This window comes from Schistocerca americana, chromosome 8 (assembly GCF_021461395.2).
Source record: "Schistocerca americana isolate TAMUIC-IGC-003095 chromosome 8, iqSchAmer2.1, whole genome shotgun sequence".
In the NCBI taxonomy this organism is placed as follows: Eukaryota; Metazoa; Arthropoda; class Insecta; order Orthoptera; family Acrididae; genus Schistocerca; species Schistocerca americana.
The window spans coordinates 472,824,145-472,852,102 of record NC_060126.1 but is presented as its reverse complement, the minus strand read 5'-3'; the positions used below and the strand labels follow the sequence as shown (position 1 = coordinate 472,852,102).

At 45.8% G+C, this 27,958-nt stretch overlaps 1 protein-coding gene across 1 annotated transcript in view; it reads right to left on the bottom strand.

Moving 5' to 3' along the window:
• The window catches only part of LOC124545182 (alpha-tocopherol transfer protein-like), a 148,531-nt gene that overhangs the window by 42,765 nt on the left and 77,808 nt on the right, over positions 1-27,958 (bottom strand). Inside the window, exon 6 of the mRNA XM_047124041.1 lies at positions 8,623-8,725. Within this exon, the coding sequence (XP_046979997.1) occupies positions 8,623-8,725 (103 nt within the window). The remainder of the gene's footprint in view (positions 1-8,622; positions 8,726-27,958) is intronic.

The window sequence follows — 27,958 nt, the reverse complement described above, 5'->3', positions numbered from 1 at the left end:
GTTCCAGTTTGAACTAGTGTGCGTTGCTACCTCGTACTGCAAAGTCAAAGAAATTGCCTTCGCGGGCCGCCACGAAGGCTTCCTGTTGACGTAATTAAATCTTTTAGATTTTATTAAAACCTTTATTTGGCCAGGACCGCAATGCGTGAAACTGATTACTAGTTTCAACCGCTTAAATGGTCATCTTTGAATCTTGATACAAACCTGAAGTGTATCAGTCAACGGACTACGTAAGACGCTTTGTGCCATCTTGGCCGAATAAAGTTTTTAATAACATCTACGGCATTGAAGTTTAAGTCATTAAAATTGTTGTTGATCAGGAGAGAAAGCAGTGACACTGATGAAAACGTGCAAGCAAAAAGTCGAAGGTGAGTAGGTCGATGATGTGCGTACTACGGAAGAAGGGATTCAATGCCGAGTGGAGTGGAATTCAGCTATCTCCACAAATAAGTGGAAAGACACACAATAAATATTCCAGTTAAGATTCCGATAAATGTGTTATTAGGTAAGAACTTCCACGGTATTAGGCAGAATACAATGAAATACCAACTTGGCGAAATCCTCACGGCTTTTGTAGCACACAGAACTTTGCTTCAAGGAAGTGTAGCGTAGTAACTCAGTGAAAAACACACACTGGTTTTAAAAGACGCCGAAATAAACATTTGCAAATCAGATTACATAATAATAATAATAATAATAATAATAATAATAATAATAACAACATACAAGTATGCACCACTAAGTGTACTGGAGAATGATGAATTCAAATTATACTGGAACAGAACCATTATAACAGATAAAACACCACCACATAACAAACCTGACATCATACCAATAAAAAGAAGAAATTAACACAACTCATCGAAATATCCATACCCAATACAACAAATATACAAAATAAAACAGGAGAAAAAATTGAAAAATACATCCAACTGGCTGAGGAAGTCAAGGACATGTGGCATCGGCATAAAGTTGACATTATACTAATTATACTATCAACTACAGGAGTCATACCACACAATATCCACCAGTACCTCAATGCAATACAGCTACATCCAAACTTATATGTACAACTACAGAAATCTGTAATTATTGATACATGTTCAATTACCCGAAAGTTCCTAAATGCAATATAACACATACCATACAGTTAAAAGGAAGTGACGCTTGATCAAGGTCCGCGTCACTTTCCATTTTTAACCAGACTTAACGTCTGAGAAAGTAAAGAAAGAATTAATAATAATAATAATAATAATAATAATAATAATAATAATAATAAGAAATAATTATAAGAAATGAAATCTCGGAAAAAAACGAAAAAGGTTCGGTAAAATCTCACAACAAGAAGCTACAGAGCAATTACACGAAAAGAAGCAGAGATTACAAGCAATAGCCAAACGACTCAGAAGATACAAAAAAAGTGAAAATAGAAGGAAACAAAACCAAACATTCAACACAAACCAAAAGAAATTTTACCAGACAATAGATAACACACCCATTAAAATAAACAATCCACCAAACATAACAGACATGGAACACTTCTGGAGCAACATATTGTCAAACCCGGTACAACATAACAGGCATGCACGATGGATACAAGCAGAAACAGACACATACAAGATGATACCACAAATGCCTGAAGTGATAATTTTGCAACATGAAGTCACCCAAGCAATTAATTCTACTCACAATTGGAAAGCCCCTGGAAATGATAAAATAGCAAATTTCTGGTTAAAGAAGTTCACCTCAACACATTCACATCTAACTAAATTATTTAACAGTTACATTGCAGACCCATACACATTCCCTGATACACTTACACACGGAATAACATATCTGAAACCTAAAGATCAAGCAGACACAGCGAACCCAGCTAAATATCGCCCCATAACATGCCTACCAACAATATACAAAATATTAACTTCAGTCATTAAACAGAAATTAATGACACATACAACACAGAACAAAATTATAAATGAAGAACAAAAAGGCTGTTGCAAAGGAGCACGAGGATGTAAAGAGCAACTGATAATAGATGCAGAGGTGACATATCAAGCTAAAACTAAACAAAGGTCGCTACACTATGCATACAATGATTACCAAAAAGCTTTTGATAGTGTACCCCACTCATGGTTACTACAAATATTGGAAATATACAAAGTAGATCCTAAATTGATACAGTTCCTAAACATAGTAATGAAAAATTGGAAAACCACACTTAATATCCAAACAAATTCAAATAATATCACATCACAGCCAATACAGATTATGCGTGGAATATACCAAGGAGACTCATTAAGTCCTTTCTGGTTCTGCCTTGCTCTGAATCCACTATCCAACATGCTAAATAATACAAATTATGGATACAATATTACTGGAACATACCCACACAAAATCACACATTTGCTATACATGGATGATCTAAAACTACTGGCAGCAACAAAACAACAACTCAACCAATTACTAAAGATAACAGAAGGATTCAGCAATTATATGAATATGGCTTTTGGAACAGACAAATGTAAGAAAAATAGCATAGTCAAGGGAAAACACACTAAACAAGAAGATTACATATTGGATAACCACAGCGACTGCATAGAAGCGATGGAAAAAACGGATGCCTATAAATATCTAGGATACAGACAAAAAATAGGAATAGATAATACAAATATTGAAGAAGAACTAAAAGAAAAATATAGACAAAGACTAACAAAAAATACTGAAAACAGAATTGACAGCAAGAAACAAGACAAAAGCTATAAATACTTATGCCATACCAATATTGACCTACTCATTTGGAGTAGTGAAATGGAGTAACACAGACCTAGAAGCACTCAATACACTTACACGATCACAATGCCACAAATATAGAATACATCACATACATTCAGCAACAGAAAGATTCACATTAAGCAGAAAGGAAGGAGGAAGGGGATTTATCGACATAAAAAACCTACATTATGGACAGGTAGACAATTTAAGAAAATTCTTTCTAGAACGAGCAGAAACTAGCAAAATACACAAGGCAATCACTCACATAAATACATCGGCTACACCACTGCAATTTCATAACCACTTCTACAACCCTTTAGATCACATAACATCAACAGATACGAAGAAAGTAAATTGGAAAAAGAAAACACTTTATGGCAAGCACCCGTATCATCTAACACAGCCACACATCGATCAAGACGCAGCCAACACATGGCTAAGAAAAGGCAATATATACAGGGAGACAGAAGGATTCATGATTGCAATACAGGATCAAACAATAAACACCAGGTATTACAGCAAGCATATTATTAAAGATCCCAATACCACAACGGATAAATGCAGACTTTGTAAACAACAAATAGAAACAGTAGATCACATCACAAGCGGATGTACAATACTAGCAAATACAGAATACCCCAGAAGACATGACAATGTCGCAAAAATAATACATCAACAGCTTGCCTTACAACATAAACTTTTAAAACAACACGTTCCTACATACAAGTATACACCACAAAATGTACTGGAGAATGATGAATGCAAATTATACTGGAACAGAACCATTATAACAGATAAAACAACGCCACATAACAAACCTGACATCATACTCACCAATAAAAAGAAGAAATTAACACAACTAATCGAAATATCCATACCCAATACAACAAATATACAAAAGAAAACAGGAGAAAAAAATTGAAAAATACATCCAACTGGCTGAGGAAGTCAAAGACATGTGGCATCAGGATAAAGTTGACATCATACCAATTATACTCTCAACTACAGGAGTCATACCACACAATATCCACCAGTACATCAATGCAATACAGCTACATCCAAACATATATATATATATATATATATATATATACAACTACAGAAATCCGTAATTATTGATACATGTTCAATTACCCGAAAGTTCCTAAATGCAATATAACACATACCGTACAGTTAAAAGGAAGTGACGCTTGATCAAAGTCCGCGTCACTCCATTTTTAACCGGACTTAACGTCTGAGAAAGTGAAGGAAACAATAATAATAATAATAATTTCGTGAGTGTCAGTAGCCGTGTGGAAGTCTTTCATGTGTCGTTCCAGTCGCATGTGACACTACATTAGATTTTACTGTAAAAAAGTGAAACGTCAAAATAAAAGCGAACAATATTTTATACAGGAGTAATTCAAATTCACACACATTACGCTGTGAAGAAATGTAAACGTTATTTGTGTACATCGCAAATTCAGAAAACGGTATGACCTGTTTCGCTTGTGCTACGCAATCACCTTTAGTTCGTAATTTATTACAGAGTATCCTTTCAAACACTGTTAATTTAGATAGTAAGTCACCGAGTTTTAATGACAGATTACTTGATTGTACAACACTTTTTGACGTTTGCACACGGTACAGATATTTTAATATCTGAAGATGATTGCTAGCAGAATCGAAATGTCTTATTTTATACACCCCCGATCTACCCAAATAAAGAGTATGATAAAAATTAAAATCCCTTACCAAATTCTTGAACTGTCAATAAAAGTGACAAAGCGATAGTCCGCGATAAGTATTGTTAAAAAACGTATGGCATGCAGTGCACTGACGCCTTGGCACAAGTCTGTATAAAAATATTACAAGAAGGTATGTTTTAAAACTTATCAAGAGTGATTTGTCAGTGTGACGTAAAAACTTTCTGGGAATGTGAATACCGCAAGAACACAAGTTAGTACGTGGTCTGGTTTACTGTCGGTAATTTAAGTGAAAAGTCCAGGATAGGTGAAAAAACTGACGCCCACATCAAATCCACTGCAAGAGTGCTACATCTAATGGCCACAAGAATAACATTTACGGCTGACAAACCCACGTAGGTTATGCTTATAAATAAATACTTCTGTTGATAAAATGTCCGCAAATGATAAAATCCACGTATCCGTGTGCATTTTACCAACTGTGTGCATTTTATCGATTGGATTTTTGTTAAGACGTGTATATGCGGGTAGTGCTTTTTATGGTTCGACTTCTTGTAATGTAACATGACAATTTTGTAACAAGTTCCACAAGATCAGATGACAGTGTAGAACTGTTTTGGAGCAATAGAAGTGTCTATACTGCTATCGAAGTGCGTTCATTTTCAATTATACCGACCATGTCATGGCACAGTATGTGTACCTTACAAAATACTTCTGTAAACTGAGACACAGTCTTTCTTTTGTTTCGCGCGTACATGACAGTTGCTGGTTCGAAAATAGAAACTGTTCTTTTAGGCTTTGTAACATTATCTATTAGCATCGAAGTAACTTGAAATAAAAGGTTGACAATTGCGGAATCGAAGCTCAATTTAATGTTTCTGACACGCTAAAGGTTAACGTGAAACCGAAGCTAACAGGAGCAATGCTGATACACCTGTGAACGCATCATTATCCGAGGTCCAGTCGACTTTTTCAGTTTTCTTTGTTGCCTGCTAACAGTATTTTCTCAAAAGTCCGGATTTTTTTCGTCTCAGAATTTTAATTTTCCATGTTAACTTAATATTATTGGTCTACGAACAAAATTTATTCTTGTGAGTAATCATAAGTAGTTTTAGATTGTGAACCAAAATGGTGGCATTCGTATTTATATTAATAACACGGCATATAATATTGAATATCAAGAGCTTTGATGGAAACTCCGTACTAAGCAAAGAAGGGAAAGCAGAAAGGTGGAAGGAGTATACAGAGGGTCTATACAAGGGCGATGTACTTGAGGACAATATTATGGAAATGGAAGAGAATGTAGATGAAGATGAAATGGGAGATATGATGCTGCGTGAAGAGTTTGACAGAGCACTGAAAGACCTGAGTCTAAACAAGGCCCCCGGAGTAGACAACATTCCATTAGAACTACTGACAACCTTGGGAGAGCCAGTCCTGACAAAACTCTACCATCTGGTGAGCAAGATGTATGAGTCAGGCGAAATACCGTCAGACTTCAAGAAGAATATAATAATTCCAATCCCAAAGAAAGCAGGTGTGGACAGATGTGAAAATTACCGAACTATCAGTTTAATACGTCACAGCTGCAAAATACTAACGCAAATTATTTACAGACGAATGGAAAAACTGATAGAAGCCGACCTCGGGGAAGATCAGTTTGGATTCCGTAGAAATGTTGGAACACGTGAGGCAATACTGACCGTACGACGTATCTTAGAAGAAAGATTAAGGAAAGGCAAACCTACGTTTCTAGCATTTGTAGACTTGGAGAAAGCTTTTGACAATGTTGATTGGAATACTCTTTCAAATTCTGAAAGTGGCAGGGGTAAAATACAGGGAGCGAAAGGCTATTTACAATTTATACAGAAAGCAGATGGCAGTTTTAAGAGTCGAGGCGTATGAAAGGGAAGCAGTGGTTGGGATGGGAGTGAGACAGGGTTGTAGCCTATCCCCGATGTTATTCAATCTGTATATTGAGCAAGCAATAATGGAAACAAAAGAAAAGTTCGGAGTAGGTATCAAAATCAATGGAGAAGAAATAAAAACTTCGAGGTTCGCCGATTACATTGTAATTCTGTCAGAGGCAGCAAAGGACTTGGAAGAGCAGTTGAATGGAATGGACAGTGTCTTGAAAGGAGGGTATAAGATGAACATGAACAAAAGCAAAACGAGGATAATGGAATGTAGTCGAATTAAGTCGGGTGATGCTGAAGGAATTAGATTAGGAAATCTGACACAGTAGTAAAGGAGTTTTGCTATTTGGGGAGCAAAATAACTGATGATGGTAGAAGTAGAGAGGATATAAAATGTAGACTGGCAATGGGAAGGAAAGCGTTTCTGAAGAAGAAAAATTTGTTAACATTGAGTATAGATTTAAATGTCAGGAAGTCGTTTCTGAAAGTATTTGTATGGAGTGTAGCAATGTATGGAAGTGAAACGTGGACAATAAATAGTTTAGACAAGAAGAGAATAGAAGCTTTCGAAATGTGGTGCTACAGAAGAATTCTGAAGATTAGATGGGTAGATCAGATAACTAATGAGGATGTATTGAATAGAATTGGGGAGAAGAGGAGCTTGTGGCACAACTTGACTAGAAGAAGGGACCGGTTGGTAGGATATGTTCTGAGGCATCAAGGGATCACAAATTTAGCGTTGGAGGGCAGCGTGGAGGGTAAAAATCGTAGAGGGAGACCAAGAAATGAATACACTAAGCAGATTCAGAAGGATGTAGGTTGCAGTAGGTACTGGGAGATGAAGAAGCTTGCACAGGATAGAGTAGCATGGAGAGCTGCATCAAACCAGTCTCAGGACTGAAGACCACAACCACAACAAGAACAACAACAACAACATAATATTGAAAAATTTTTACCATTTCGGTCTCTAAGTAATGTACCTATAAAACGTTGAGTGGATTCCAGCCAGTCATTTGGGATACATTATGTGTGTAATTCCTCTCAAGTTTTTCTTTTGGGGCACTATACGTTCTGAATCTCACCCTTTCATACTAAAAACGGAAATTACCAAATCTTTCCGCCTCTCGGAAAAAGTGCCTGGAAAGAGAGGAGTCGCGGCGCCGAATCCCGGCCGGACCACGGGAATTTCGTCTGCCTTTAACGTAGCCTTCAGAAAAAAGGAAAATTAAGGTTTAACGAGCCGTCGACACCGAGATCATTAGAGGCGGAATCTAGCCGTCACCTTTCGCCGATGTGAAGTGTAGCCAAGAAAGACAGGCGGATCGGATTCCGCGTCAACCTGTAGGTTGATCTTACCCGCTTTGACAACTGGGGTAGGTAAGGGACACACATGACTTAAGTCGTCGAAGTGGAATCCAGTTTAAAGACTCACACTATGCTCTTTACACACACGAAATAGTAATTACATTAGATAAATTTCTGCAGTTGCCAAAGATGGAGTGACTGCATATTTTGACATACTTCACTTGGTGCTGTAACTTCGACATTGTTGTCAGTGCTCGGCTGGAAAACAAGCCTTCTTGCATCTTATTAAGTAATCAACCTTCTACGAAAGTAAATAACTAGCGAGGGTTACTGGCAGTACTGAAGCTATCGGGGAGGGTTCTGAGTCGTGTCTTGACATTTCAGACTGTTAAAGAATTACTCGCGTTCACGATATGATTTCCGGTACGGCACACTGTTTTAATCCGCCAAGAGGTTTCAGTTTTAAGAAGACGTTAAGCAGTGCAGATGGATGCCACTCGTACATATCTTTCTCTACGGATAGAATTGGTGTGGCAGTCATTAAAACGTTTTTCGTTGCGACGGGGTCTTCTCACGAAATTTCGATCACCAGTTAACTCCACAGATTGCGAAAACATTCTGTTTGCGCCAGCCTACATAGGGAGAAATGATCATCACGATAGAAATAAGATAGATCAGGCCGCGCACAGAAAAATTTAAGTGCTAGTTTTTCCCGCACGCCGTTCGCGAGTGGAACAGTACAGAGACAGGTGGTTAATTGAAACCCCTGCCAGACACTTTATTGTGAATATCAGAGTAATCACGTGGATGTAGATGTACGGAAACAAGGAGCCCATCTAACTGTGACCGAAGAACGCAGTTGTACATTCGGTGGTGGCACTTCCTGCAACAGCGCAGGTACTGTCACTGCTGCTTGAGACACGCAGCTCTAAGTGGTGACTTACCGTTGAGCTCTGCCAATGTTCCCGCTTCCCCGCCGTACTCCTTCGGCAGAATCCTCTTTGGGAAGAACTTGTGAAGTGACTCCAGGTCAGCGTGCTGGTGAAACTGTAACATACGAAGAGAATACAGTAGCAGATCAACAAAGGGATCTTTGAATCAAATAATAATCGTTCCAAATGCAGTGTCTCAAAAAAAAAAAAACATTTTGGGCGATAAACTGTGACGAAGGAGATGACCATGAAGTCGCAATGCAAGAGTGAGAGCAGCTAAATGGAACGCACCTGGGGTGTTGAGACTGGCTGTTCAAACTTTTTCAGTACATTATTGTGTATGAATATAAAATATTTCTATATAATTTTGGTTCGTGATCAGTATAGGAGGGCAAGCCGTTGATAGTCAGCAATTAGTTCTGACTTGAAAACTAAAGTTTCACAGCGGCCTTATTCAGTGCCGGTAAGAGAAAATTTTTTCACACAAGCGACTTACGGTATGTCCTCTCCACCCCTTCTCCCTCGTTTACTTTCATTCGTGTCAGCTTTTGCAACTAATTGTGATCCACTCTGTACACAAATCTTACACTTATGAGCCTCTCGTGTCCCTCGCCGTTTGACACCCTAAGTGGCAGCTTGAGTCGCTTTGACCTTAAACCGGCCCTAGCCCTAATTTTATCACTACAAGAAAAACTTACGTACTTCTGAAACTTCCTGGCGGACCGAGACTCGAACTCGGGACCTTCTCGTTATTGAGAAAGTATAGTTCCAGTTGGAAGCAGCAGATGTGCTCATCGAAGCACTCAAGTTCCTGTTGTTCGCAGTGAGACCCCTGTAAGAGGTTGAGACTTGTTAGTTTAGTGAAGCGTGATATTGTAGCACCACTGGTAGCTTACTTTTCCAGAAAGGTTCTACGAAAAACGAGGAAAGGCGGAGAGAGAGAGAGAGAGAGAGAGAGAGAGAGAGAGAGAGAGAGAGAGAGAGAGAGAGTGGTCTGACGTTCCGCAGGTTTTTTAAGGACGGTGAAGAAAATCGGCAGTGTCCTTTCCGAAAGACCCATCGCAGTATTTCCCTTAAGCGATTTGGGTATAAGCTAAAACATACGTCCTTATGGCAGGCTGGGGAACTGAACCTAGACTCTCCAATGCGAGATAGTGTTTTACCTCTGCACCACTTCATTCGGCTTAGTCACATTGTGTGAGTTGACTGCTGTAAATACGAGGGAACTCGCCGATAATTTAGTTTGAACTGAAAGCCTCCAGCTCACATTTATTTTTCGTCAGCGTACCCAAATAGCAGGGTCTCAGTGTTAATGCAATGAAAACCTTCCCCTTCGCGTACAAAATTTTGACGCATGAGGGAACAATAACACGACCACACTTTTTTCTTTCATTCGTAAGTCTTCTGGTTTGATATAGCCCGCCACGAATTCCTCTCCTGTGCCAACCTCCTTATCTCAGTAGCACTTGCAACCGACGTCCTCTATTTGTTGGATGTATTCCAATCTCTGCCTTGCTCTACAGTTTTTACCCTCTACAACTTTTAGTACCATGGAAGTTATTCCGCGATGTCTAACCTCCTTGTTGTCAGTATTTTGCGTATATTCCTTTTCTCGCCGATTCTGCGCAGAACCTAATTCCTTACCTTATCAGACTAATTTTCAACATTGTTCTGTATCACCACATCTTAAATGCTTAGATTCTCTACTGTTCAGTTTTTTCCTAGAGTCCATGTTCACGGCCGTACAACGCTGTGCTCCAAATGTACATTCTCAGACATTTCTTCCTTAAATTAAGTCTATGTTTGATTCCAGTAGACTTCTGTTGGCTAGGAATGCCTTTTTTGCCATTGCTAGTCTACTTTTTATGTCCTCCTCGCTCCGTCCGTCACTGGTCATTTTGCTGTCTAGGTAGTAGAATTCCTTAACTTTATCCACTTCGTGACCGTAGATCCGGTGTTAACTTTATTGCTGTTCTCATTTCTGCACTTTTCGTTACTTTCGTCTTTCTTCAATTGACTCTCAATCCATATTCTGTACCCAGAAGACCGTTCATTCCATTTAGCAGATCTTTTAGTTCTCCTTCACTTTCACTCAGGATAGCAATGTCATCAGCGGATAGGATCATTGATATTCTTCCACCTTTAATTTTGAGAATTTCTTTTACTTCCGTTATTGCTTTTTGTAGCGTAACCCTACTTTTCCCAATTTTGAACATCTTTCGGCATTTTACATTGCCTAACTCTCTTTCCAGGTCGACAAATCCTATGAACCTCTATTTTCTTCAGCCTTGCTTTCAGTATCAACCCTATCGTCAGAACTTGCTCTCTGATTTCTTAACTTTCCTAAAGCCAACTTATCGTCATCTAACACATCCGCAGTTTTCTATTCTTCTATTTATTATTCTTGTCAGCAACTTTGATGCGTGAGATGTTAATTCTGACTATGGCGTAATTCTCGCACTTGTCAGCTCTTGCTGTCTTCGGAACTGTGTTTCGTGATTATCATGACACTTTCTCAGTTACAGTCCCCATGTCTTGTGGGTACACGTTACATGCATTGCATGCAGTGGTTTCCATAGCCTTTCTCATGCTGCTGATCCTTGCCGATTCTTTCACATTTAGGAGCGGCTTCCCATCCTAAGGTCAAGAGTGCCCTGAACCTCTGACAACGCAGTTGACTGAATGAAGGTGAATTGTGATTCTTAAAGTCTTCGGCCGCCATTTCTGATGATCTCTGTTAAAAATTTAAGCGTAGCGGGGTTAGAAACCGGGACCAAGGACGTTTCTGATCAAATACGAATCAAAGGCGCTACCCCTCCCTATACCACGGGTGAACTGATCTGACAGTATCTATGAGATATTCGGGTGTACAATCAACTCTCTTAGTATAACGAGAACTAGTCCGAGTTGCTGTCTTTAACTGAAACCTAAACTGAGCCAATGTGAGCAACTTCACTTTGTGGGGATCGTGTATCTTTGCACATCGATATATTTGTCATTCTTTGTTGGAGTGGGACCTAAACTTTTCGATCTGGTTCATTGCAGAGTGTATTACAATAACGCAACCATTGCTGTTTAGCCGGGTCCCGTATTCCAACGTAATCACAGCTGACTGACAATGCTTTCAATAATAGTGATTGTTGCGATGAGCACTTAGCGTGGTGGTCGAGTGCAGCACTAGACGGGCTGTAGACTTACGACGATGTGCGCGCCAGCATTACTCGGACGTGGTTCCCAGCTATCTTTCAGTATAATTATTCGCGCCATATTTCGATCGTTGGAGTGACGTATGGTGGATTCTGAATATTGCTAAAACTAAGTGTATTTAAGAGTTTTTGAAATGAGTAATGATTTCGATGACAAACCGTGCCGTTTGTGATATGGTAACTATCACTGTTCTCAAACGAATCCGTCATTATTCACTTTCTCAAATTGCTGGTAAATGAAATAAATACACTACTGGCCATTAAAATTGCCACACCAAGAAGAAATGCAGATGATAAACTGGTATTCATTGGACAAATATATTATACTAGAACTGACAGGTGATTACATTTTCACGCAATTTAGGTGCATAGATCCTGAGAAATCAGTACCCAGAACAACCACCTCTGGCCGTAAAAACGGCCTTGATACGCTTGGGCATTGACTCAAACAGAGCTTGGATGGCGTGTATAGGTACAGCTGCCCATGCAGCTTCAACACGATACCACAGTTCATCAAGAGTAGTGACTGGCGTATTGCGACGAGCCAGTTGCTCGGCCACCATTGACCAGACGTTTTCAATTGGTGAGAGATCTGGAGAATGTGCAGGGCAACAGTCTTAACATTTTCTGTATCCAGAAAGGCCCGTACAGGACCTGCAACATGCTATCGTGCATCATCCTGTTGAAACTTAGGGTTTCGTAGGACCGAATGAAGGGTAGAGCCAGGGGTCATAACACATCTGAAATGTGACGTCCACTGTTCAAAGTGCCGTCAACGCGAACAAGAGGTGACCGAGACGTGTAACCAATGGCACCCCATACCATCACGCCGGGTGATACTCTAGTATGGTGATGACGAATACACGCTTCCAATCTGCGTTCACCGCGATGTCCCCAAACACGGATGTGACCATCATGATGCTGTAAACAGAACCTGCATTCATCCGAAAAAATGGCGTTTTGCCATTCGTGCACCCAGGTTCGTCGTTTAGTACACCATCGCAGGCGCTCCTGTGTGATGCAGCGTCAAGGGTAACCGCAGCCACGGTCGATGCTGCTGCGAACGTCTTCTAACTGTTCGTGCAGATGGTCGTTGTCTTGCAAACGTCCCCATCTGTTGACTCAGGGATCGAGACGTGGCTGTACGATCCGTTACAGCCATGCGTATAAAATACCTGTCATCTCGACTGCTAGTGTTTCGAGGCTGTTGGGATCCAGCACGGAGTTCCGTATTACCGTCCTGAACCCACCGATTCCATATTCTGCTATCAGGCATTGGATTTCGACCAATGCGAGTAGCAATGTCGCGATACGATAAACCGCAATCGCGATAGGCTACAATCAGACCTTTATCAAAGTCGGAAACGTGATGGTACGCATTTCTCCTCCTTACACGAGGCATCACAACAACGATTCACCAGGCAACGCCGGTCAACTGCTGTTTGTGTGTGAGAAATCGGTTGGAAACTTTCCTCATGTCAGCACGTTGTAGGTGTCGCCATCGGCGCCAACCTCGTGTGAATGCTCTGAAAAGCTGATCATTTGCATATCACAGCATGTTCTTCCTGTCGGCTAAATTTCGCATCTGTAGCACGTCATATTCGTTGTGTAGTAATTTTAATGGCCAGTAGTGTATATCTGTAGCTTCTTGGTATGGAGAGAGGCAATATCGTTTTAATGTAGCACAGCTGGCAGTCTTATTATACAGGGTGACCAACAAATGTTGCGATAGAGTTCGAGGTAATGCAGAAGATTTCTTGAGGAACAAATCGAAGATCGAAGCCCGTGTTCGGAAATTCCTCCAACGACGCTACAGACCAAGTTATAGGCACAGGCACCTGGGACGAGGCCAACCCTTCAGTAGGAAACGTTACTTTGTACGCTGGCGGACTGTAGGCTTTTCAGTGATCATGACTGACCGCCACGATCGCCAGTGGAGAAGATGGAGGTAGCTGCTGCATAGCTGGGACTTTTCTTGAGTCCAGTGATCTGTTGCCTTGGTTCATGACGGTTTCGGACTTCATTCAGGCTGTAGTTTATTTTTCTCATGTATACCAACAAACATGCGAGTTTTTAGAGGGTCCGAGGAGAAAAACTGTGAATGGAAACCAGTGTCAGAAACCATCATCCACTGAGGCAACAGAGCATCACATTCACAGGAGACATGGGCTGGCTCCGCAGCAGCTAGCTCCATCTTCTACACTGTTGCTCATGGCAGTCAGTGGCGATCATTGAAGAACAGCAATACGTGACTTTCCGCTTATGGACCGTCAGTATACGAAGTCACGTTTGCTGTCTAACTTTAACGTTCTGTAGCGTCACTCGATAACGTTTCCGTGCACAGATGGGTTGGTTGGTTTTGCTTTTTAAAAGGAGGGTGGGGGGGGGGGGAGGGGGGAGAACTGCGGGGTTATCGGTCCCTTTGTCCCGGTAAAATAATTACACAAGGGAAAGAAGAAAAAGACGTACAGCACAATAACAGGTGGAAGAACGACAGAAGAACGACAGAAGAACGACAGAAGAACGACAGAAGAACGACAGAAGAACGACAGAAGAACGACAGAAAAGCAACCGACACTACTATGGTCATAACAGGAAAAGAAAACCGCAAAGAAGTTAGAAATAGGTAGAAGAGGGTAAAACCAAGAGCGCAGATGACTGGCTGGACGACCACGAGAACAAAAAGGAAAAGCCAGCCACATTAAAACATCCACCCTTAAAGCATTAGAGTGCAGAACACTAAGGGACAAAGGATATGCGCTAAAACTTGCATAGAACGGTAACACCCACCGTCACATATAAAACTAAATTAGCCGATGAGGCGTTGTCAGCTAAAATTAATGACAACGAGTCCGGTAACTGAAGAGTCCGTCGCAGGGCAGCCAAAGAAGGACAGCTCACCGAGATATGGCCACTATCAGCCGGGCGCCGCAACGACACTGAGGCGGGTCATCACGGCACAGAAGGTAACCATGTGGCAAATGCGGAGCCGACACAGAATCACATAGTCCCTGCGAGATGCCCGCATGGAGGACTGCCACACATTTGTAGTCTCCTTAATGGTGCACAGTTTGTTGTGCGTGCTGAGGTTATGCCATTTCCTCTCCCAAAGCCGCAGAACCTTGCGGCGTAGTACTGAACGCAGGTCAGTTGCAGAGAAGCCGATTTCCATTAGCGGTTTCCGCATGGCCTGTTTGGCCAGCCTGTCTGCAAGTTCGTTGCCTGGGATTCCGACATGAACTGGGGTCCAGACAAACACCACTGAACGATTGGACCGTTCCAGGGCATAGATGAACTCCTGGATGGTCACTACTGATCACGAGGGTAGCACTGGTAGATAGCTTGTAGGCTGGTCAAGGAGTCAGTACACAGAAGAAACGACTCCACAGGGCATGAACAGATGTGCTCAAGAGCACGAAATATAACCAGCAGCTCAGCAGTGAAAACACTGCAGCCATTGGGCAAGAAATGCTGTTCAATATGTCTTCCATGGACATATGTGAAACCTAAGTGAGCGTCAGCCATCGAGGCGTCTGTTTAAATCACTTCGTGGTCTTGGTATATGTCAAGAATCTAGAGGAAGTGGCAGTGGAGAGACACGGGGCTAACTGAGTCCTTAGGGCCATGTGAAAGGTACAGGTGAAGACGCTGCCTAGGCGTACACCATGGAAGTGTACATTAATGGACCTCAAGTATAGATGGTAAGGGCAAAGACTCCAGTTTGGAAAGAAGAGATCGGACATCAACTGCAACTGGAAGCCCTGACCTGGGCCGCCGACACGGGAGATCAACCGCCGTGGGTGGGAAAAGAAGCCGGCGATTTGGATGCGCAGGAGAACTACGAAGGCGTGCAGCCCAACTGGCCAGCAGTTGTGCATGCCTAACCTGCAATGGAGGGGCTCTGGCCTCCACAAGGACGCTGGTCACCGGACTCATCCTAGAAGCTCCTGTCCCTAGACAAACGCCACAGTTGTGCACTGGTTCGAGTAAACGCAAAGCTAAGGGCGCCGCCGAACCATAAAGCAGACTCCCATAGTCAAGGCGGCATTGAGAAAGGGCTCTGTAGAGCTGCAGCAGCGTAGAGCCATCTGCACCCCAGTTGGTGTTGCTCAGGCAGCAGAGAGCATTGAGATGCTACCAGCACTTACGCTTAAGCTGACTAAGGTAAGGAGGCCAAGTCAATCGGGCGTCGAAAACCAGTTCTGAGAATCGACATGTCTCCACTACAGTGAGTGGATCGTCATTAAGGTAAAGTTCTGGTTCTGGATGATCGATACGACGCTGACAGAAGTGCATAACACACGACTTTGCGGCAGAAAACTGGAAACCGTGGGCTAGAGCCCATGGTTGCGCCTTGTGCATGACTCACTGTAGGCGGCGCCCAGCAACACCAGTACTGGTGGAGCAGTACTAAATGCAGAAGTCGTCTGCATACAGAGGTGGTGATACGGACGGCCCTACATCTGCTGCTTGACCATTAATGGCCACTAAAAATAGACACACACTCAATACACAGTCCTGCAGGACCCCATCCTCCTGGATATGAGGGGGAAATATGGGAGGCACCAACTTGGACATGGAAAGTACTAAGCGACAGGAAATTCTGGATAAAAAACGGGAGCGGGCCTCCGAGACCCCACTCGTATAAAATGGCAAGGGTATGTTGTCGCCAAGTCGTGTCGTATGCTTTACGTAAGTCAAAAGACGGCAATCAGGTGTTGGCGTCTGGAAAAGGCTGTTCGGATGGTCACAATATCAGTGGTAGAGCGACGCTGGCGGAAGCCGCCCTGACATGGAGCCAGTAGGCCATGTGACTCCAGGACACAGCCCAACCTCTGACACCACATCAAGCGGGTTTTTACCAGGTTTGAGCACCGGAATGATGGTGCTCTCCAGCAATTGCCATGGAAAGATACATCGCACCAGATCCGGTTGAAGAGGATGAGGAGCTGTCGCTGAGAGACGTTTAATCATCTGACTATAGGGTTCACTGAGGCGTGTAGTGGAAGAGTCCTTTCCATCCGCCCTTTGAGGATGGGGTAATTCTCCGCAGCATAGGCTCGAGCATAGCGCTCAGCAAAGTGCTCGGCAATAGCGCTTGCGTCGGTAGATAACAGGCCATTTATGTTAACAACATGAACACCTGTTGTGGGTCTGGTACCCGAAAAACACGTTTGATCTTTGCTCAGACTTGGGAAGGTGACGTATAGCACCCAATGGTCGAAATGTATCTCTCTCTCTCAAACACTTGCTTCCGTGGTCTGATAAGTGACGAATGCAGGCACAGAGCCATTTAAAGGCTATCAGGTGCTCCAGGGAAGGGTGCCGCTTATGTCGCTGTAGAACTCGCCGACGTTCCTTAATTGCTTCAGCGACTTTCGGCGACCACCTCGGGCACCCTAAAGAGCGAGGGATCGCGTTTTCAGCCGCAGAAAAAAATTGTGCTAGTCACCTGCTCAACCCTCACATCGATGTTACCGTGTGGGGGAGATTCAGCGGTGGTAGCAGAGGTGAAAGTTTTCCAGCCGCCTTGTTCATAGCCCATCTGGCCAGGCGTGCATGTGCCTGATGCTGGGGCAGTGACAGGAAGATGGGGAAGTGGTCACTACCCCACAGGTCGTTATGAGCTCTCCAGTGGAGAGATGGGAGAAGTCCTGGGCTGCAAATTAATAAAGCAATGGCCAGGTAACTACCATGAGCCACACTGAAATGCGTGGCAGCCCCAGTATTTAAGAGGCAGAGGTCCAATTGCGACAGTAAAGTTCCGACGCCTCTGCCTCGGCCAGTAAGCAGAGTGCCACCCCACAAGAAATTACGAGCGTTAAAGTCTCCCAAAAGTAAGAAAGGTTTATGGACTATATCAATCAGTGCAGTTAATACATTCAAGAATACTGCACCATCTGGAGGAAGATACACATTGCAGACAGCTATTTCCTGCGTCACAGCCACAGCTCAAGAGGGGTTGGAAGGGGCATAGTTTCACTACAGACTGAACTCAGGACATAAACGCAAACTCCACCTGACATTTGATTATAGACGCTACGGTTTTTGTAGTATCTGTTATAGCTGGAAAGGACAGGGGTCCACATTGCTGGGAACCAGTTTTCCTGGAAGGCAATGCAGAAAGGAGGTGTAAAGGTTAATAGCTGCCATAGCTCAGCCAGGCAGTGGAAAAAACCGTCTCAATTCCACTGGAGGATGGCGTTATCGTAAGACTGGGAAGGCATGGAAGATTCAATGAGGCAGTTCACACCTCAGAGTGACCTCCTGCCACTAACTTATTGCCCGAGCGGTCTACATCCATTGTGTCTGAGGGTCCAGCGAGATCTAGATCCTCAGTGGACGCCAGAATCTCTACCTCATCTGCAGACACAGAGCTTGTAGGTAGCGGTGGTGTGGGTGCCACACAATTCCCTTGGTCTTGGGAACCTATTTTGGGATTTATCTCGCTGCCTCTTGGGTTTCCCTGGCTGGGAGAACTTCACTGACTCCGTCTACAGGACTGAGGATGAACTTTAAGCCCTACAACCAGCTGCTTTTGGGCTCTTCAGACACTGGCAGGCATTATTTTTCCCACTGGGAGAAACCTGAGAAGGGAGTAACCCAAGATACCAGTTCCTAGCCAGAGGAGCCAAAGAAAGGCTTCTCCAGCTCAAACTGATATCCCTGGTTGTTGGGGGGGGGGGGGATGTTGCTTCCAAAGCACCAAAGTAGTTGGTACAGGAGCAACAGGGAGGGAAGTGCCCCCACCATCAAGGAGGCAGTTGTAGTCTTCCGTTTCTGAGAGGTGACAGGAATGCAAGGAACTAATGGGGTGACAACTGTTCTCGTAGCAGCAGTGTAAGAGGTGGTCATAGCCACAGGGTGTAGGCACTCTACTTTCCTCTCAGCCTCAGTGTAGGCCAGTCGGTTCAGGGTCTTATATTCCAAGATTTTCCTCTCTTTCTGTAAAATCCTGCACCTGGCGAGCAAGGTGATATGAAGCTCTCTGCATCTGACACAGATGGGAGGTGGGGCACATGGAGTATTGGGATGTGATTGACGTACACAATCTCGACATATGATTCTGGAAGTATGGCAGGAAGACACACAGAATAACTTCCAGCACTAAAAGCACCACATCGGGGGAGGAATATATGGCTTGACGTCACAGTGGTAGAACATAACCTTGACCTTCTCAGGCAATGAGTCACTCTCAAAGGCCAGAAAGAAGGCACTGGTGCCAACCTGATTATCCCTTTTACCCCAATGGGCATTCCGGCGGAATGCACACCTCGCCGCTCTAAACTGGAGCGCACAGATCGTCATCAGATTGCAAAAGAATGTCCCTGTGGAATATAATACCCAGGACCGAATTTAAGCTCTTATTGGGCGTGATGGTAACAAAACTTGTCACAAGCTAGTAATGCCTGTTTTTATCAAGACTGACCCAGAGCGCATTTTGGACAAGCCCTCCACCACCTCAAACTTCTCCAAATGCGCCACAAAAAATTGAGGCTTCACGGTTATGAAGGATTGCCGATCAACTCTCGTACATACGAAGTACTGGGGCGAATAAGCTTCACTGCCATCCTTGGACTGGCGTTCCTTGCAAGGTGTGGCCAGGGAGGGGAACTATTTGGGCTCGTATTTCTTAGCATTGAGGTTAGACCTTGACTGCTTAGAGACTGCTGGTGCCAGACCACCAGCAAGAGATGATGTACTACACCTCACTTCATGGTGTGTCATCTGCCCTGATGCCACCCACTCCAACCTGGGGCCCTCCCCATGGGCGCCACCCATCATCGACAAGGGCCACTGGCAGGATGGCCATTGCTGGAGTCCTCATGCCCCAAGGAGATGGGCATCTACTACAAGGCATACGTGGCGAGTTAACGGCGCAGTTATCAGCAGAGCGATCCACGTATTGACAGGGGCTACAATCAACAGCGTACATGGTGGCCCCACCACGAAAGACTGGCTACCGTGCTGGATAGGAGGTGCAAAGAATTCCATGGTCCTCGTCGGCACAGAGAACTACACTGCATAGTGGGTGGAGGAAAACGCACCCAGGAAGGTGTCCTCGCTCAAGGGATTGGAATGAGTGGGACTGCAATGCTAAGACGAGGAAGGGGGATAAAGATCTCAATGCACGATGGACACTATACACAATGTAAGGCACCCTTCCCCAATTGGCACGTTCTTCGGGAAAATTTTGAAAAATGGAAGTCAAACACTACAGGGGACCATCACATGAAAATCGAAAGCTGTGAGACTCCTTTTAATCGCCTCTTACTTCAGGTAGGAATACCTCAGGCCTATTCTAACCCCTGGGCCCGTAGCGGGGTCCGCACAAGGATTCCTATCCTTTAATAGTTCCTCAACACGACCTCTACAACTCTTCGAAGTTCGTTCCAACATTTCTGGGACACCCAGTAAACAGAGACTGCTGACAAGGACATTCAATCGAGCAAAACAGTGTCAATATGGAGACTTGTTGGCGGCATGAGACTGTAATTTTCAGTAAGGCAACGCTTTTTCGAGCAATAGTGAATAGGAAAAGCGATATGAACAGTGAAGAGTTAGCTATAAATATTGTATTCACTATATATATTTGAATAACAATGGGTAGTCAACTGAAGATGTCCTTTTCATTAATAATATTGATCAGGATTGTGTTGGTATGGAACTCATTAACAAATTGAGATTAAGTAATAGAATTCGAACTATAGACGAAGCGACGAACGAAAATTTAAATTTGAACGTCGACACTATCATGAGAAACATTACTGGACAATTATCGTGATGAAAATTTAAAAGGGAGGAGGTGCCGGGGAAGTTTTTGCAAAATCTTAGCAAAAATGTTGAATATGATAGAAAACTAGACGATATTAAAATTACTACAATAGACTTGAACCATGGACCTTGGCGTTGGTGGGGAGGCTTGTGTGCCTCAGTGATACAGGTGGCCGTACCGTAGGTGCAACCACAACAGAGGAGTATCTGTTGAGAGGCCAGACAAACGCGTGGATCCTGAAGAGGGTAGCAGCCTTTTGCAGTAGGTGTAGGACAACAGTCTGGATGATTGACTGATCTGGCCTTTTAACACTAACCAAAACAGCCTTGCCATGCTAGTACTGTGAACGGTTGAAAGCAAGTGGAACTATAGCCGTAACTCCTCCCGAGGGCATGCAGCTTTACTGTATGATTAAATGATGGCGTCCTCTTGGGTAAAATATTCCGGAGGTAAAATAGTCCTCCATTCGGATCTCCGGGCGGGGACTATCAAGAGGACGGCGTTATCAGGAGAAAAAAAACTGGCGTTCTACGGATCGGAGGGTGGAATGCCAGATCCTATAATCAGGCAGGTAGGTTAGAAAATTTAAAAAGGGAAATGGATAGGTTAAAGTTAGGTATAGTGGGAATTAGTGAAGTTCAGTTTTTTTTTTTTTTTGTGGGGTTTAAGGGCGCTCAACTGCTGAGGTCATTAGCGCCCAGTCACTGTTGTTAGAGCACATGGAATCTAGTAAAACTCAAGGGGATGGGGGGGGGGACACCAGAAGGACCTGACAAAGATGCAGATAAAATTAGTAAAAAGGTTAGATGTCTTTGGACAAGCCAATCAAAGTTATAAAACGCAGAATACGAGCAGCTGCTCTAGCGTCATCAGCTAAAACATCTGGTAAAGTAGATGGCAGGGACAGGACAACACGAAATTGACTAAAACGGGGACATGACAATTAAACATGGCGCACTGTTAATGCCTGACCACAAGGGCACTGCGGGGCTGGGTCACCGGAGAGCAGGTAGCGGTGGCTAAACCGGCAATGCCCAATCCGCAACCTGGTCAGGAGGACCTCCTCTCGCCGAGATGGTCGGGAGGAGGTTGTCCAAGCAGTTGGGAGCGGTTTTACTGCCCGGAGCTTGTTTTCTTGGAGGGATGACCAAGCATCCCACCACAATGACACAAGCCTCTTACTTACATCCCCACAAACGTCAGATGACGGGACACAATGGGAGGCTGGCCGAGGCAGGGGGACTGCAGCCTTGGCTGCAGCATCCGCAGCCTCATTCCCAGGCACTCCTACATGTCTGGGAACCCACAGAAAGCTGACAGAACCACCGTTATCAGCGAAAGAATGGACGGACTGCTGTATCCGTTGAATCAAGGGATGGACCGGATACGGAGCTCCAAGGCTCTGAAGAGCACTGAGTGAGTCAGAGCAGAGTACATACGATGAATGGCGGAGGCGGCGGGCATACTGAACGGCCTGATGGAGAGCAAAAAGCTCGGCCATAAAGCTCGAACATTGGTCGAGAAGCCGGTATTTAAAGGTGGCGGCCCCGACGACAAAGGCACAGCCGACACCATCGTCAGTTTTGGAGCCCTCGGTGTAAATAAAGGTGTGACCGGCAAGTCGAGCACGAAGTTCGACAAACCGTGAGCAATACACTGCAGCCAGAGTACCCTCCTTCGGGAGTGAGCCGAGGTCGAGATAAATATGAACCGCAGCCTGGAGCCAAGGTGGTGTCGGGCTCTCACCCTCTCTGAAGGTGGTAGGGAGGGCAAAATCCAATTGTCGAAGCAGGCGACGGAAGCGGACTCCGGGGGGCAGCGGGGCAGACACATACAACCCGTACTGGCGGTCGAGAGAATCGGCGAAGAAGGACTGGTAAGAGGGGTGGTCGGGCATAGACAACAGCCGGCAGGCATACCGACACAGCAGTACGTCGGGCCGGTAGGTCAATGGTAATTCGGCAGCTTCAGCATAAAGACTCTCGACAGGACTAGCGTAGAAGGCTCCGGCCGCGAGACATATCCCCCGATGGTGGACGGAGTTGAGCCGGCGTAAGAGGGATGGCCGAGCGGACGAGTAGACTAAGCTCCCATAATCCAGCTTCGATTGGACTATGGACCGATACAAGCGAAGCAGGACAGTGCGATCCGCTCCCCAAGATGAACCGCTAAGAACTCCGAGGACATTAAGGAAACGTGTACAACGGGCCGCCAAATAAGAGACATGTGGAGACCAACACAGTTTCCTGTCCAACGTGAGCCCTAGAAACTTAGTTGTTTCCACGAATGGGAGAACAACAGGACCGAGATGTAAGGATGGCGGAAGGAACGCTTTATATCGCCAAAAGTTGATACAAACCATCTTCTCTTCAGAGAACCGGAAGCCATTTGCCACGCTCCATGAGTAGAGGCTGTCTAGACAACGCTGAAGGCAGCGCTCCAGGAGGCATGTTCTCTGGGCACTGCAGTAGATCGCGAAGTCATCGACAAAGAGAGAGCCTGAGACATTAGGTGGAATACAATCCATAATTGGATTGATCGCGATGGCAAAAAGGGCTACGCTCAAGATGGAGCCCTGAGGCACTCCGTTCTCCTGGAGGAAGACTTCAGAGAATAGGGAACCCACATGTACCCTAAACTTTCGATCCATTAAAAAGGAATCAATAAAAAGGGGCAGGCGACCGCGTAGGCCCCACCTGTGCATAGTGTGGAGGATACCTCCTCTCCAACAGGTATCATAAGCCTTCTCTAAGTCGAAGAACACGGCTACCGTTTGGCGCCTTCGCAAAAAGTTGTTCATGATGAATGTCGACATGGTCACAAGGTGGTCAACAGCGGAGCGGCGGCGACGAAAGCTGCATTGAACATTGGTAAGTAGCCGTCGAGATTGAAGAATCCAAACTAACCGAGCGTTAACCATGCGCTCCATCACCTTACAGACACAGCTTGTAAGAGAAATGGGGCGGTAACTAGAAGGAAGGTGTCTATCCTTCCCGGGTTTGGGTGTAGGAACAACGACGGCGTCACGCCAACGCATGGGGACCTGACTTCGGTCAAGACGCGATTGTAGGTACGAAGAAGGAAGCTTTTGCCCGCCGGAGAATGGTGTGCCAGCATCTGAACGTGAATGGCATCTGGCCCTGGAGCAGAGGACCGGGACAGTGCAAGCGCACGTTCGAGTTCCCGCATAGTAAAGGGGGCATTATAAGCTTCCAGATTCAGCGAGTGGAAGGAAGGTCGCCGAGCCTCTTCTGCCTCTTTCCTGGGAAGGTAGGCAGGGTGGTAATGGGCGGAGCCTGAAACCTCCGCCAAAAAGCGGCCGAAGGCGTTGGAGACATCCACAGGATCAACAAGGACCTCAGTACCTGAAGTCAGGCCAGGTACCGAGGAGTGGGCCTTAATGCCCGACAGCCGGCGCAGGCCACTCCAGACGACAGAAGAGGGAGTTAAACTGTTAAAGGGGCTGGTGAAAGAGGCCCAACAAGCTTTTTTGCTGTCTTTGATGACTCTACGGCATTGCGCACGGAGTCGTTTGTATCCAATACAATTCGCCAACGTAGGATGGCGGCGAAAGGTGCGTAAAGCACGTCGTCGAGCACGGATAGCGTCTCTACAAGCCTCATTCCACCAGGGGACGGAAACGCGACGTGAAGAAGAGGTAGTATGAGGAATGGAACGTTCGGCAGCATTGATAACAGCCGTGAGGTATTAGACCTGACTGTCAACTGAGAAAATCGTGGTCCGGAAAGGTCGCCAGGGAGGAGTAAAGTCCCCAGTCAGCTTTCGGTATGTTCCAGCTCGAGGGACGTGGGGATGGGGTGTGGTGCAGGAGACGAACGACACAGGGGAAGTGGTCGCTCGAATAGGTGTCAGAAAGGACATACCACTCGAACCGACAGGCAAGAGTGGTAGAACAGATCGAGAGGTCCAAGTGGGAGTAGGTATGAGTGGAGTCCGAGAGGAAAGTCGGGGCGCCAGTATTGAGGCAGACAAAATTGAGATGGTTGAAGACATTCGCCAAGAGGGAGCCTCTCTGACAGGATGCAGGAGAGCCCCAAAGGGGATGATGGGCATTGAAGTCGCCAAACAATAAAAACTGTGGAGCAAGCTGAACAATCAGGTGCATCATGTCAGCCCGACTACCTGCGAATGACGGAGTGTAGATGGTACAAACGGAAAAGTAAAAGCAGAAAGAGTAATACGGACAGCTATTGCTTGGAGTGGGGTGGTCAATGGAATGGGATGGTAATAGACACCGTCCTGAACGAGCAACATGACCCCGCAATGAGCTGGGATACCGTCCACAGGGGTGAGGTCATACCGCTCCGAGGTATAGTGGGTAAAGGCAATACGGTCAGTTGGGCGCAACTTTGTTTCCTGGAGACCAAGGACGAGCGGACAGTGCAGACGGAGGAGCAGTTGTAATTCCTCCCGATTAGATCAAATACCTCTTATGTTCCAATGGGGGAAGAGCTGGTCACCTCGACGGCCGCGGAGGGCCAGGTTGCGAGGGAACAACACTACAACCGGCGGGAGGCGGATCTGGTTCTATCGAGTCGTCGCCAGCTGCGGCCGCTGTCCCTGGTTATGTAGGAGGGGCAGCATCATTTGCCGACGAGAGGCCAGCTGAGCACCTGGCAGCAGAGCGTCCCGGCGAAACTGAGGACGGCCGGGAGCGGTGACTCACAGATGGAGCGTCAGACGAAACGCGCCGGGGTGGAAGGGGGATAGAGACTACTTCTTGGAGGCCTTCTTGGAATGCTGAGGAGGCACAGTGATGGTGGGCTGGACCCGAAGAAGGTCCTCACGCGCGGGGTCCGTTTTGGTACGCCAGACCTCGGAAGCTGGGATCCGGAATGTTTCCCCGATGGACGCCTGAGAAGAGTATCACTTCTCAGGAGGCGGGGGGAGAGGAGGAGGAGGAAGGGTGGCCCCTGGCGCAGTGGGGGCAAGGGCCACGGGGGAGGAAGATTTGGAAGGGAGAGATTTGGAAGGCGGAGGCAGAGCCCCCTGATGGGCGGAGGAGGCGGAGGGGGGACAGGATAGGGGTGAGGATACCATGGAAGGCGTGGACACAACTGAGGCAAACGAAGCGGTCAACGGCATGGGATGGAGGCGGTCATACTTCTTCCTGGCCTCAGAATAAGAGAGCCGATCCAAAGTTTTGAGTTCTTGAATCATCTTCTCCTTCTGATATGCGGGGCAGTCTGAGGATCTAGGCGGGTGGATGCCAGGACAATTAATGCACCGAGGTGGTGGGGTGCATGTATGTTCCTCACAAAGAGGACGTCCACAATCGCCACAAAGGGGCTCAGCCTCACACCGTGACGACATGTGCCCAAAGCGCAAACACCTAAAACAGCGCATAGGAGGCGGGACGTAAGGTTGCACGTCGCACCGGTAGCACATCACCTTTACCTTCTCCGGGAGAATGTCCCCCCTCGAAGGCGAGGATAAAGGCCCCGGTGTCGATGCGACGGTCTTTGGGGCCTCGCTGGACTCGCCGGTCGCAATGCACGCCTCGGCGCTCCAGGTTGGCCCTGAGCTCCTCATCAGATTTTAGCAGGAGGTCACGATGAAAAATAACCCCCTGCGTCCTATTCAGTGCCAGATGCGGGACAATGGACACTGGGATGTCCCCTAGGCGGTCGCACGCCTGGAGCGCCGCCGACTGTGTGGCGGAGGTGGTCTTGATAAGAACGGACCCTGAACGCATCTTGCTGAGAGCCTCGATTTCCCCGAAGATGTCCTCAATGTGCTGAACAAAGAAAATGGGCTTGGACGTGGCGAACGTCCCCCCATCGGTTCGAGAACAGACCAAATAGCAGGGGAAGTACTTCGCCCCCAAGCCGGTGGGCCTGTCCCTCCTCCCAGGGAGTGGCCAAGGGGGATAAGGGCAGGAGAACCAGAACTAGAAACGGTACCTTTTCTTTTGAAAGACTCGGCCGCAGAGCGACCTGATACATGTTGATGTTTCATGTGCGATACCACCCACTCCGACCAGGGGCTCTCCCCACGAGCGCCACCCAGCCTCAGCAAGGGCCACCTGGCAGGATGACCATTGCCGGGAGTCCTGATGCCCCAAGGAGACGGGCATCTACTACATGGCCGACGTGGGGAGGGTGCAGCTCAGGTATCGGCAGTACGATCCCTGTGTTGTCAGGGGGCTACAACCTAGAGGGTACATGACGACCCCACCACAACGGGCTGGCTACCGTGCTGGCTTTCTGGTGCCATGGAAAGTCCATCATGATCGCTGGTGCAGATGGGGACGCACTATGGGCGTAACTTGCACAATCCATCAGGCGTTTAGGCCCAATTTGAGGAATAGTGGGTATGGTGACAACGCCGGTGCAATGCTGAGTGCCAAGGTCTTAGTGCACTTAGGACCAGTGGTACACCATGTAAGGTGTCCTTCCCCAAAAGGCTCGTACTTCTGTAGAATTTTGAAAAATGGAGGTCAAACCCCAAGGGGGACCATCACATGGAAGGCCGAAACGGTTGAAACTCCTTTTAGTCGCCTCTTACGACAGGCAGGAATACCTCGGGCCTATTCTTACCCCGGACCCGCAGGGTGGGGGGGGGGGGGGGGTTGATGCTGAGGAATTACATTAGGAAATGAGAAAGTAGCAAAGGAGTTTTGATATTTGTGGGAGCAAAATAACTGATGATGGTCGAAGTAGAGGGGATATAAAATGCAGACTGGCAATTGCAAGGAAAGCGTTTCTGAAGAAGAGAAATTTGTTAACATCGAGTATACATCTAAATGTCAGGAAGTCATTTCTGATAGTATTTGAATGGAGTGTAGCCATGTATGGAAGTGAAACATGGACGATAAATAGTTTGGACAAGAAGAGAATATAAGCTTTCGAAATGTGGTGCTACAGGAGAATGCTGAAGGTTAGATGGGTACATCACATAACTAATGAGGAGGTATTGAACAGAATTGGAGAGAAGAGAAATTTGTGGCACAACTTGACTGGAAGAAGGGATCGGCTGGTAGGACACGTTGTGAGGCATCAAGGTATCACCAATTTAGTATTGGAGGGCAGCATGGAGGGTAAAAATAGTAGAGGGAGACGAAGAGATGAACACACGAAGCAGAGTCAGTAGGATGTAGGTTGCAGTAATTACCCAGAGATGAAGAAGCTCGCACAGGATAAGGTAGCATGGAGAGCTGCATCAAACCAGTCTCAGGACTGAAGTCGACGACGACGACGACGACGACGACGACGACGACGACAACAGCACTTGAAAATACTAACAAAAACTAGATGATACTAATGAAGAATTAAGTCCAAATTTGAAGAAAAGTGCCTAAAAACGGAAAATGGATTTGACAGAATGTTTGATCAAAATGTGGCAG